General features: G+C 41.0%; 1 protein-coding gene across 13 annotated transcripts in view; it reads left to right on the top strand.

Annotated features, from left to right (window-relative positions):
- Positions 1-3,871, top strand: part of AKAP7 (A-kinase anchoring protein 7) — a 148,682-nt gene extending 144,811 nt beyond the window's left edge. For 5 of the 13 annotated variants that reach the window (XR_011074925.1, XR_011074919.1, XR_011074924.1 and 2 more), the window contains one exon: positions 2,763-2,851. Coding sequence is in view for 4 of the 13 variants with exons in the window: in XM_068550921.1 (XP_068407022.1) it covers positions 2,763-2,968 (206 nt within the window). In the remaining 9 variants the exon portion in view is untranslated. Of the gene's footprint in view, positions 1-1,881 lie in introns of all 13 variants that reach the window. The other 8 variants (XM_068550922.1, XM_068550924.1, XM_068550923.1 and 5 more) reach the window with 5 other exon arrangements.
- Positions 3,872-13,771: the final 9,900 nt, after the last annotated feature.

Below are 13,771 nucleotides of genomic sequence, written 5' to 3'. Positions count from 1 at the left end.
TTGGCTGGGTTGGGTCTTAGTTGTGGCATGCGGGATCTTCGTTGAGGCATGCAGGATCTTTCGTTGTGGCACGTGGGCTCTTCGCTGTGGCCCGCGGCCTTCTCTTTAGTTGTGGTGTACAGGTTTTCTCTTCTCTAGTTGTGACGCATAGGCTCCAGGGTGCGTGGGCTCTGTAGTTGTGGCGTGTGGGTTCCAGAATGCTTGGGCTCTGTAGTTTGCAGCACACAGGCTCTCTAGTTGAGGCACGCAAGCTCTGCAGTGTGGCACGTGGGCTTAGTTGCCCCGTGGCATGTGGGATCTTAGTTCCCTGACCAGGGATCTAACCCACGTCCCCTGCATTGAAAGGCAGATTCTTTACCACTGGACCCCCAGGGAAGTCCCAAGTTCGGGTTGGTTACTTGAGATCATCCTTTTTTCTTACTGCAGGCATTTATTTCTATAAACTTCCCTTTTAACACTACTTTTGCTGGATCATAAGCTTTGGTATGTTGTGTTCCCATTTTTGTTTGTTTCAAGATACATGTTTTTAATTTCCCTTTTGATTTCATCTTTGACTCATTGGTTGTTCATGAGTGTTTGTTTAATTTCTATATGTTTGTGAATTTTCCAGTTTTCCTCTTGTTATTGATGTCTGGTTTCATACCATTGTGGTCAGAAAAAGATACTTGGTATGATTTCAGTTTTTAAAAATTTGCTAAGACTTGTTTTGTGACCTAATATATAATCTATCCTGGAAAATGTTCCGTATATGCTTGAGAAGAATGTGTATTCTGGTGCTGTTGGATGGAATGTTCTTTATATGTCTCTTAGGTCCATTTGGCCTCAAGTATAGTTCAAATCCAATGTTTTCTTATTGATGTTCTGTCTGGATGATCTATCCATTGTTGAAAGTAGAGTATTAAAATCCCCTACTATTATTGTAATGCTGTCTATCACTCCCTTGAGATCTGTTAGCATTTACTTAATATATTTAGGTGCTCAGATGTCTTTGCTTCCAGTCATCTGCCTTCCTGGATCCATAGCTCAGTGGAAGGAGATGAAGGACTGACTGGGCATGAGAGACGAGCCCCCTAGTTTTTTTCCCTCAGTTAAGGGAGACAAGAAAGAGAATGAATGGGAAATGTGCAGCATTTGAACAGATGACAACCAGCCCTTTTACAGAAAAATGAAAGGATAATTTAACCTTGATCATCACTAGCAGGGAAGCAAAATGGCCATGAAATACTAACATCTAGTAATTTACTGTCATAATCCTAACTCTTCCTTGAAGAGTTTCCTATTTCTTAAATTGCAGTGATAGCTCTGAAATTAAAAAGAATATTAGTTTTACAAGCTTATTTTAACCATTTCCTAACAGTAGTAATTGCCTTTGTCTTCATGGGAGGGCTGAGACTTTGTTAACAACCATCCAGGCCAAGGGTTATAAAATTACTGATCCTATGTGGCTAGTTGATTAGGAAATCTCAATTACCTGACGTTTGGTAGTGGCAAAGTAGAAGCAAATACATCTTGTTGGTGATTTCACATGTCTGAGGCTCCAGGTGGTGGGTATGTGGACTTTAGTAGTAGTAATCACTTTTGGACGAGAGAAAAACAAAAATCCCATGTAGAAATGGGGAACTTCCAGCATTGCTAGGTCGAATATTTTTAGATTGGGGCTAATGAACTGCTTTTCAACCTGAAGTCTTCGGGGACAGGCAGTCTCCTGCTTCTGCAAATACCAAATGAAAGGCCAAGCCAGTATTCTTGGATTTATAGATCCAGTTTACCAGACTGAAGGACACTTGCTCTTTGTAACTAACTGAACTAGCTGGCCCCTGCATGCTGAGTTTCTATGGCAATATGATCTCAGTGACCTATCTTCTCTATTGTGGAATGTAGGTGATAAGAATGGAGGTGAGCCCGATGATGCTGAACTGGTAAGGCTCAGTAAGAGGCTGGTGGAGAATGCGGTGCTCAAGGCTGTCCAGCAGTATCTGGAAGAAACACAGAACAAAAACAAGCCAGGGGATGGGAGCTCTGTGAAAACTGAAGAGGCTGATAGGAATGGCACTGACAGTGACAACAACAGGAAATGAGACCCGAAGGCAGGCAGGCCCCCGCCGCTCCGTGAGAAGCATCCCTGCTCCCCTCTGCCGAGTCAATGGACTAATTTGCATTGTGCTATTTAAGTGTCTCTTGTCCAATCTGTGGAGATTGCCTAATACTTTCATGATCGATGTGTTTGCATTCCTGAAACACAACAGAAGAGAAATGGAGTGCTGGGACTATCAGAGGAAATTAATTTATGAAGGAAGAATGGCCCAGGTTTTACTTGCCCTCAGCCGAGGCTGTGGGAGAGAGGATTTTGCGTGATGCCTCGTGGATTCAAAGGCCATGGAAGGGGCCTTGCCATAAATGGAATACTGCCATTTATATTGCTTAGCAGGGCATTTGACTACTTTATCTGAGGCCAAAACACACACAGAGCTAACAAGTGCTATGATTAAAATGATCACTGTTGAAATTATTATCCATATAGCTAGTCCATAATGTTTCATGTTTGTCCTATGTGTGCTGTCCCTTATGCAGTGATCTTTATTTACAGTAAGTTTGTTTCATGTAAATGATATATTTTTGGTGAAATGCAACCTTTTCTATAAAATGTGGGCAGCATTTTAAAGGTTTCTTTTTAACCCTCTTTTGATAAGTCAGTGTGCCATATTTAATGTTTTTCATTAGCATTTGTATGTAAAATGTATCATATAATTTTTTTTCCATAGGCCAGAAACCTATTGGAATCCGGGACTTAATTAATGAAGCTTTGCGTCGAGAGAGGATGGGTCTGCAGTCCAAAGTGAAACAGATAAAGGAACTTTTATTAAAGCCTGAGACTCAGGCCAAAATTAGGAGGGAGCTTTTTGAAGGAAGATTCATTAACAACAGTAATGAAGGAAATGATGTTGATTTCAGCGCAATTTTGATGTAAGCTCTACATTGCTATCGTGGTACCAGAGTTTATGAAATCTTTTCAGCTCATTAAATAGCTCTTTGGTAAATACCACAGAAGTGTTCTGATAGAGTCTGCACAACAGCAAACCAACATTGGTAAGGAGTTAACAATTTCTTACGAAAGAAAACTGATTCTGCACTGTTATTTTTAAGCTAAACTTGTGTTTTAGAATGTTTATCTCTATAATACCGAGATTCATTTTATAGAAAGGACTTCTTGATTAGCCATTGTGAGATGTTCGTTGGGTCCTCACAAATAAAATATACAGACTGTGGAAAATCATTTACAGACAAAAAAAACCACAACACAGTATTTTAAGGGTAACTTGTCTCCTGTAGACATGATTTTTGTTGTTAAATCAAAAGAAGCATTGTTCACATGTATCTATGCCTAGTGTTACTTTTAATGAGACTTTGAATGTTTATTGATCACTAGTACTTGAATGAACATTTATAAATGTAATTATTGCAGTCACTGGTTAAGAATGTTTTATAATGTCCATATGTGTTATTTTTCAGTGATCAAAATGTAATTTGCTTTTTCATTTCTTAATGAATGTTTGGGATTTTTATTTTCTACTTTTCTGAAGATAAGCCCCCGGTCTTACTGTATCCCTCATAATCTGAACTTGTTTGCACTGGTTCATTTTTAAAGAAAATTCTTGAAAAGTTTCCCTCCCATACGATAATCACTGGTAACAGCTTTTTCTATAGTCAGTGTAAAATTGCTGCTACTAAGAGATCATGATGGAGGGGGAAATTATTAGAGATCAAATATGTAATCATTTCAAAGATAAAAATCCAGTTTACTCATGGATTTTAGCTATTTTTTCACTGGGTAAATTATACTACATTTATTTATAAGTGAGTTTATGCATTTTCATGCCTGTTAATAAATGTATTGTTTTCCCTTGTTGCCTTTCTTCATTTTTTTCCCTCACTCTTAGAAGCTGTTGGATCTTTGTGAATATAGTGAAGTCAGAAACAGGCGCTCTGATAGTTTAGTGTTTCTTAACTTTTACGTTTTTGTCCTTCATGCTAAGATAGCACAGCTGGCAGAGCACCTTTAACCTGAGACTTTTAAAGCTCTTCAAATCAGTCAGCTTCACAGAGGATTAACAACAGAACATTGAAGGCAAAGAAAATCTCAATAGCATCTCATAAACTGCTAACAGTGGGTCACTGAAGTGATGTCAGTAGCAGAGATGAAGAGAGAGGGTCCATCCAGATGCAAAGACCTGGGAGCTGCTTACCAGGAGTCCCTCCTGGGGGCGGAGGGCTTTACTGTTTGTAGACGGCTTCCTTAAGTCAACCCTCGAAGTGGGAAGCAAAGATATTTGGGGGCTTGCCTTGTCTTTTAAGTGAGGAAACAGTCCTAAGGAGATCAAGTGCCATATCCAAGGCCATTCTGCTGCTAGGGCACAGGACCCGAACTACAACCCAGGGCTCCTCCCAGAACCTAAGTTAACAATATTTCAGGAAAAAATAGCACTTCTTAACATACATCTATAAATCTCTTTATCCTCAAGGAGCTACTCGAACCCTTCCCAACAATTTGAAAGGCTTACAAAAGTATCCTTTTTGCAATCTGGGGTTACATGCCCCACTGTTCTTTTACTTAAGAATCATACCTCCCATTTGTTAAATACCTGGCTGTGAGCCAGGTGATTTTGGCACATTATTACATTTCTTCCCTTCAGTGACCCTGTTAGGAAGTTACTGGTTCTGTTTTACAGATTAGGAAACTAGGAAACTGGGGCTCTAAATGGTTAAATGGCGATTTATAAAGCTAATAAAAGGTAGGGCTAAATTTAAACTTGCGTCTATTCTACTTCAAAGCCACGCTCTTTCCACAATGCGGCAGTTCCTCTCTCCACCGAGTACAAATCATTTCACAAGTTAAGGATGTGGAACAAAGGGAAAGTCACTTTCTTTTGACTAAACCAGCTCCCTTGCAGCCCTGAAGTTCTATGAACGTAGGAGAGTGGTCAGCTGATATGACGGAACTGGAAAAAAAAAAACCCAGATATTTAATTTAGGGATTAAAGATTCCAGTTTTTATCAGAGAAATCTTCATTTAAGCAGGTTTACAAAGACAATGGAAAGTGTACAGTAAGATAAATCTTCTTCTTGTTTCCATTTAAAAAATCTAAGACATTAATTTGCAAAAATCAAAGTTTGGGATCAGAAATATATGAAATGACTTTTTCCCCATTAGTCAAGGTCATAGAATAATTGCTCGTTGGGTCACATAGACAGACTATGTTGTCCTAAGTTGGTATAGTATGTTATGTAGGCTAGTGTCTGACAGGGAGGCTGCATGGTTGGTGAAAGAGCATTGGTTTGGTCCAGGAGGCGGACCTGGGCCCACCACTGACGATGATTCTGAACAAACCAATTCACTTTTTTGTATTGAAACAGTGTGGTGCCAGGTGATTTGGCCAGGTGATTTCTAAGGACCCTAGACTCTTTGTGACTATACTTCGATGCTAGTCCTGCTGATGCCATGTCTGGGACAGCTACCCATGTTTGGGGCCTTCTTGACTGGGCTGCTCTAGTGCATCTGTTGTCTACAAGAGACTCAGAATTCTAGAAGGCTCTGTCGACGTCACATAGGGAAACCTAGTGGCACATATTTACATTTATAACCAGATTCCAACATTTTCAGTCACTGGTAAAATAGTAGATCCTATATGAATATTTTAAGGGATGTCAAAAAAGTAATATTTTCAACAGCAGGGCAAGATTCTGCCAGCTTTGAACTTGGTCCCATTTATAGCATCCTAGATCGTTATTGTATTAACCTACTTTTCAGTCTAAACTAACTATAAGCCTTTGAGATATACTAGATTTCTATCTAGAGCATACTTAAGATTCAAACTATTCACTCCAAAACCCCAAATGTGCTTCTACCTGGTCATTCCAGCAGCCAGATGTTCCCGTAGGGAGGTAATTACAGTAGTTTTGACTTCACACTCTAGATGTTATTTCAGACATAAGACTAATAAGGTATGTTTGCACCTCTATACTTGATCATCAATTCATAAACTAGCTATCAGATAATGTAACAAATTAAGAATTTATTTCATTATATAATCAAAGAAAACAAACCTATAGTGTCTCTAAACCTAAATTGATGAATGGATAATCTATCATCATCCATTATTTTCATCACTTTCAAGCAACAGTTTTATCATTGAACAAATTGTGGGTGCCTTCCTGAATAACAGGTTTTCCAGTTAGTCATATAAAAAATAAATAAACCCAGTGTACTTTAAAAAAAAGTTTCCAAGTCCCTACGTGAGTTTGATGGCAGTACACATTCTTAACAAGACAAACCCCTGGATTATTCATTCACAGTAAAAATGAATATTAGAGCAACCCACTCTGAGTCAGTGAATTTAAAATTCTGATACTAGCTAGAGCATTTCTTTCCTGGATCACTAATTTGGGGATAAGAAAGCTTGTTTATAAGGTAATTTGAGAGCTGACGGAAGGTGCTATTATCAGCTCTAGTATGATATCCTCAAAACTACTTATTTGCATTCATTAAATGTAACTGATAAATTCAGGCAATTTGGGATAATTTTAAAATGTAAACTGCAATACTTATTCCCCTGTGTATTCCACAATTAGTTACTCATTGGAAGGCCATGAATTTCTGTTATAGCATCAAAGATAGGAATAATAAAACTGAGAAATCGATTCATTGCTTCTGGGAAACTTATGTTGCTTTCCCTTTAGTGGTTCAAGTGACTTCTGAAAAGCCACTGTTCTATGGCACTGCCCTATATATATATTTACGTGTAAAATTCTTTGACCCATTCGTTTACAGTCCTGTCCACTTAAGCTGCTATATGGTATATGGAGCTCTTGTTCTTAGGTAACCATATAGCAAATGGGTACAACACTTCTGATTACTCCCCACACTTCCTGCCAAAAACCACATGGACACAAAGTCACCATGATTATGTCTTTGAACCAAAGTGCACTGTACTTCTTTTTGCTTTTTTAAAACCACATACATGTTATCTTACCCCATAATTAAAAGAATTTTTTTTTTTGTAAATGCTCACGTGAGATATATAAAGTTGTAGGAGGTGAGAGGACAAAGAAATAAGAGTCGTAGAGCTGGACAGGAATTACCATGCTGGGACTTCACTGGTGGTCCAGTGGGTAAGACTCCATGCTCCCAATGCAGGGGGACCCGGTTCGATACCAGGTCGGGGAACTAGATCCCGCATGCGGCAGCTAAGAAGTCTGCATGCCGCAACCAAGAGATCCTGCATGCCACAGTGAAGATCCCGAGTGCTGCAACTAAGATCCAGTGCAGCCAAAGTCAATCAATCAATCAATCAATTTTTTAAAAAAGGAATTACAGTGCTGAGGAAAGAAACAGCAGTGATATGTAAGCAGCAATCCAAAAAATATCTGATATGCTAATTGAGGTAGGGAAAATAGAATGAAAATGCAACAGTGGGAGAGACTAAATATATCTTTTTAAGATGCTATAAGACAATTTTGGAGGCTGTTTTTATCAGGTCCATGCTTGGGAAGTGTCTTTATGGAGGGAAATGAGATGAGCGCTTTTGATGATTTTGTGGACATTTGTCACAGTTAGTGACTGCTCAGCATCTTTTGAACACCCTTCCTGTGTTTGGGGAACCTCCTACCCTGTGAGCCCTGCTTCCCTGGGTAGAGACCCGCAGTAGAGGCCAGGAACTCACCTTCTCAGCCTCCTTTGTCACTGGGGTTCAGACGTGATCTGGGCTCCACCAAGCAAGAGGGAGACCTTGCATGAAATCAATCCATTCTGGTGAAGATGGTGGAGGGAGACCCAGGTCTCAGAAACTACAGTGGCAAAGGTGCTATCTGGGGGATCCCATGACCTGCGTAGGTGGTACATGCTGGCAGAGGGTGGTGGCAACAGCATTTCCCTGGAGCATCTGGCAGTGAAATGAGGCATTTTTCCTGCTACTTGGCCACCCAACCTGATTCTCTGGACCTTCTGGGGATTCTGTGAGCTACCAAGTATCCTTTAATGTAAAGTTCCTTTTCCACTTAAACTAGCTAAGTTATTCTGTTGTTTGCAGCTAAAAGTCCTAATACAGGCCATACTCCACTAAGTCAGTATATCAACACAAGGCACAACTGGCATTTTGAATGGGACACCTCTCTGTAGGGTGAGATGGTTCTGTGCGATATAAGAACTTACCATTCCTGACCCCTAGGCACTAAATGCCAGTAGCAGACTCCAGTTACTGTGACAACTAAACATGCCCCCCACACTAACCAAATCCCCTCCAGATGAGGGCACCATAACCCCCAGCTGGGGGTCACACTATATGCTCTCCTAACGGCATAAAAGAGTTAACAATGCTTCCTCTCCTGCCCATTCTATCAAGAAGTAATTTAGGCCTTAAAAAGGACGTATTCACTGGGGCTTTGTACACATTTTATCACGTCTCTGGGTAGAAACAAGAAAATGAAACCACCTGCGTATTTTAAGTGATATGGATCAAAATACCTAGTTACTGCACGAGGAAAACGGCGGAAAGCATCAATTGTGATGGTAATGACACCGTTGTTGAAAGGATTTTATTGGTTTATGTGATTTTTTTGGGCAGACTTAGAGATTGAAAACAGTTGACCTCCAAATTCTAAAACAATATGAGGTGATTATTGTGATAGGGCTATTTCTTATCCATTTTATTAAAAAATAAGTATTTTACATTATATGCTTAAGGACAGAAGTTTATAATAAATAGATGTAGGGAGATTTTAATGTAAGAAAGTTAGAGATATTTTAGAAATATAAAAATGTTTTAATATACCAAAAATATTAATTTTCCCTGAGAGAATATGGTAGAAAGATTTCAGCTATAGAATGGGAAAGCACTATTCCTATAGGGCTCTACTAAAACCTGGAGAAAGGTGGATTCCTGAGTTAAGTGACACACATGGAAATATAGACAAAAGTTCAATGGAGCATTCAAATCAAAGGAATGTAATAAATAGACTAAAGAAAATGAGTACATTACTATAGATTGTGGAGAATTCAAACTTCCTGTTTTAAGAGAAATTACCAGTCTTTAGTGCATTCAGAATGTGTCTTTCATGCTTATACTAAGTAAATGTTATATAGTTTGTTGTTTAACATAATGAAACATTACAGAAGATCTATGAATATCCTAGACCTAACTACAAGGAATGATAGAAAGAAGGATGTTTAGGCCTGGGGTAGACCGGATTATTGTTTCCAGTTCTTCTCCTTTCCCCATATCCTTCCCATGTGACTGCCTGTTTCATGTAACTTTACAGTGAATCCCACCAAAGGCATAATATATTTCTTTGCCCTACTGATGTTGGGCTTGGCCAAGTGACTTGCTTTGGCCAATGGGATGTATGTGGATATGAATCAAGCAAAGGCTTGAAATTTAGAGACATGTGAAGCCAACATGAACCAGACCTATGGCCTGGAGCCAAGCCCAGCCAAGTGCAGTTGTGACTAGCAGACCTGCTCCTGCAGACATGGGAGTGAGAACCAGATGTTCACTGATATTGCCACCTGTTTTTAATTTATTTTTATTTTTATATTTTGGCTGCACAGCATGTAGGATGTTAGTTCCCCCACCAAGGATTGAACCCATGCCCCCTGCAGTGGAAGCATGGAGTCTTAACCGCTGGAGTGCCAAGGAAGTCCCACCTGTTTTTTTTTTTGTCGTTGTTGTTCTTATGCAGCATTATTGTGGCAAAAGCTGACTAGTGTAGGACCTGTGAGTCAAAGTGAAACACAACAGCAAACTTGAGCAAAGTTGTGCTTAAAAAAAGGCAATAGCATCCAGGGAGGATGTACCATTTTGGGGCTGTATGGATTTCATATCATATAATTTAGTTTATTTTTGTTTTTAAATAATATACATAATATATGTTTATATATGCATATAAAATGTTAACAGTGATGAGTTCTGAGATTACAAGTGACTTTACTTCCTAATTTGTGCATTTTCATATTTTCAAAATGTTATATGTTAAACATTTATTCTTATAAATCAAATCTTAAATGCTATTTTAAAATAAAACTAACCTATTGAGAGATCGGACAATTCATTGCATTGCAGCCATAGGAAGTACTACATAATGATTGCCTTACTCAGAAGTAGGGCCCATTCATTCATGCATTCGTTCATTCACTCACTTTTTGAACATTTCCTCTGGGCCAGATACTGGGCTGGGTGCTCGGTATGCAAAAAACCCATGTTGAAATGATACACGGTGTATTGATATAGGTGTGCTTATTCCTTTCTCTGTAATCTCTGTTTCCCCCATTTCAAATAAGACCCTGTCTTTGGTGGGAGGCTACCACCAAAATAGAGAAGCAAAGGAGGCTGATTTTTATAGTTTTGGCTTTTGGGCTCCCAATGCCCCAATTCTTGGTATAAACCACAGGTTTGGCTAACAGGATGTTGGGGTTGGTCTCTGTCTGCTGTCATTTCCACTGAGGCACTAGTAAGCTGATACAGAAGAAGGATGTGTGTCTGAGAGAGGCCCTCCCCCTTATATGTACAAAGAGAGTGACACCCAGACCGGTCAGTGGGGTCAAGGACACAAGAAAGGGATAAAAAAGCATCTTGTGTGGAGGAGGTATTTGGAGCAAGCTGTGCTTTATACCTTATGCTGTTCCTGGTGGGATGGCCTGCCGAGAACTACAGAAACTTTTAGTATAAACAACTTCATCTAAACTTCATCCAAACACCTGCACTAAGAGATGTGACCAAACGCCGCCATGACTTCTAGTGGCCTAAGGTTAGGTCCCTGCGATGACCTAGTCCCCCTTGCAGTTCCTGTCTGGAAAAGGTCAAGGCTGCCGAAAGAATTTTACCATTTGTTCTACCCAACACCTGATGTAGGTCCCTGACCTCCCGTTCTTGGAACACTGAGTAAAATGCTACTAAACTTACAGCTGTAAATATTTCCTCAGTCCGTTTGAGAAATATTTGTATCTCTTACAACCCAGGAGAAACTTTCTCAAAGACCTGAAAGCCATTCCTTTGAAATGTACTCATCAGGAAGTAGAAGGCTTGTTCCCCATCTCTTTGGGAGGGTAGAAGCCTAACTTCCGTAAGCGTAAGCACCAGTGAACAGACACAGATGGCCTGATGCCTTCACACTGACCCACCTCTGCTCGCCTTCTGTAAAGGTTCACTTCCCCAACTCTGCTCAAGCCCCCACTTTGCTTCCCCTTCCCACTCCCTCAGCCTCCCTTTAAAATGCCAGTGACCTCTGTGCAAATAGGGCTGGAGCTCAGCTCTCTCCCCTGCTGCAGTGGTTACCGAATAAAATCGTTGTTACCGCTTTAATTTCTGTCCAGCTTTGTTTATCCTTGAAGCTGCCACCTCGCCTCAATCTCCCTGGGGGTTAGAGGCACAGAGGACCCCGCCTCAGGCTTCTGAGACCACGAAGCCCACTGTGGCTGCCTTCGCCCCCCCTGGGCCGAGCTGCTACTGTTCCAGGGAGCGAGGAAGTCAGAGGAGTGAGTGGGGGGCATGGGGGGAGGGCCGTGCCTCCTTCCCTGCACCTGGCTTTCAGCCCCCAGCAGCCCAGGCAGGGGCTGGGCGTGGGGTTTGACCCTCACCAGGACTGGACGTGCTGATGACTGAAAAGAGACGGCATGGGTCACTCAGAGTGACGCTGGGAATACATATATTCCTGTACATATAAATAAAGAGACAACACAGAATCCCCAAGGGATTTGCAAATAGTTTTCCGGGAAAAGGAGAAGAAGAAGCATGGGCTAAAGTTTAAAGGGATGGGAAAAGAAAAACAAAGCTGTACTGGATAATGTCACCAGTTCTATTTGTTCAACAAACTGCTTGCAGCAGGACCACTGACTGAATCCAGCTCTCATCTTCTCTGCCCAGGCCAGATAAGGGCCTCAAAACTGGGGGTGGGCCGGGGAGGGCAGGGGAGCAAGTGGGCTGCTGAGGAGAGGGGCGGGCAGCGCTGTGTCCTCCACGCCTCTGCTGCCTTGCTCCGGTTGGGGTGATGCTAGGACCCTTTCCCTTTTTTTTTTTTGGCTGCACCACTCGGCTTCCGGGATCTTACTTCCCCAACCAGGGATTAAACCCGGGCCATGGCAGTGAAAGTGCCGAGTCCTAACCACTGGACCGGCAGAGAACTCCCCCGACCCTTCCCCACTTTAAGTTTGGGGTCTGAGAGTAGAGGCACCCTTGGCCCCATATCTGGTGGAAGTGCCAGAGAGGTGGCCAGCCTGACATAGAAGTGACCCTTTGCTGCTGTCCTGGACGTCATCTGTAGGAGTAGAAATGGTGCTGGGGTTTGTTTGGACTTGAGGCAGAAAAGAGCCCGTGGCCCACTTTGTGATGAATTTTCTGAGGGCTCAGAGCACCATGAGAAAAGATCTGAATCGATCCCAGAATAGGCAAAAGTATACATTGGCCAAAATCAAATATTGTATACAAAGATGCGGACCTCACTAATAATTAGGTCAAACAAGTTAAAACAATAATGAGGTATCTTTTTTTTAACCTATTGAAGAATAAAGATTTAAGTAAAGATTTAAAAGTTTGGTAACGTATTAGCTTGGTGAAGTTGTGTGAATCAGGAACTCTGGCATCCTTTTGGTAGGAATATAAATTGATACTATATTTTGGGAGGATGGTTTGGTGAAATTTATGAAAATGAATAAACTGAAAGTGTTGACCCAGCAATTAATTCCACTTCAAAAAGTTTTCTATAATGACACTTGCATGTCTTTGCAAAAATATGAGTACAAGGATGTTGACCGCACCATTGCTTATGATGGCGGCAGCAACAAAAATGAATAACTGAGACTCAATCAATAAAGGTGTGATTAATAAGTTATGGTACATACCAATTATGCTGCTGTGAAAAAGAATAAAGTGAGTATATTTATTTTGAAATACAGAGATCAGTAAGCATATTAAGCAAAATGCAAAGCACAAGACAATATGAATAATGTGCTCCTATTCGTGCGTGTTTTTCAAAAGGGTGTGTGTAAAGCTTGTATATACAGGGAAAGTTCTGGAAAGATACCCAAGAAATCATTGAAGATGCTTCCTTTGGAGAGATGACTGAGTGTCAGGAAGCACACTGAGATTCACTTTCCATCCGTGCACACTGGGTAAGATAAGCAACTCTCAGACAAACAGACTAGGAAACCACAAGACAGAAGTCTGAACAGGGATGCCTTCGAGAAAAGTTCAGAGTCCCTGTTGTAGGGAATAAATGGAGTCACTGCGATGGACGAAAACAAGATAGCAAGGGATAGAGGGCAACTGGGAAGAGGTAGAGATGCAAATATTAAGCTCTAAGAGCCAGCGATGGAAGGTGTCCAGAGATCCACAGTGAGAGACCTTGCGACCCACGATGAAACGAGTTTCTCTCCTAAGGTTTACCTTAGGGATCTGCTATTTGTACAGGATTTATAAGACATGGCTTGTAAATGGAATAGGGTGTGGATACTCCTATTCCAGAAACACAGCAAAATAGAAAATGGTCAGCCAGGAAAGGGTTTTCAGGTGGAGGTGTTAGAGCTTGGACACCTAGACCCACGGTACACTGAAGTGGGAAGTCTTCCCTCTGAGGACTCTGGGTTTGAAGACAGTACTCTCTATGGCAATTGTGTGTGTTCAAACATACAATACCATACCAGGTTCCATTAACAACTTGACCATGGCAAAGGGGTAAGGAAACCAAGGAGAATGAGGAAAGGAACTACTAGGATACGAAAGTCTTT

Source organism: Eschrichtius robustus, chromosome 9, assembly GCF_028021215.1.
Source record: "Eschrichtius robustus isolate mEscRob2 chromosome 9, mEscRob2.pri, whole genome shotgun sequence".
Taxonomy (NCBI): domain Eukaryota; kingdom Metazoa; phylum Chordata; class Mammalia; order Artiodactyla; family Eschrichtiidae; genus Eschrichtius; species Eschrichtius robustus.
Note: the sequence above shows the minus strand (reverse complement) of the source record. Positions and strands in the feature narration are given on the sequence as shown.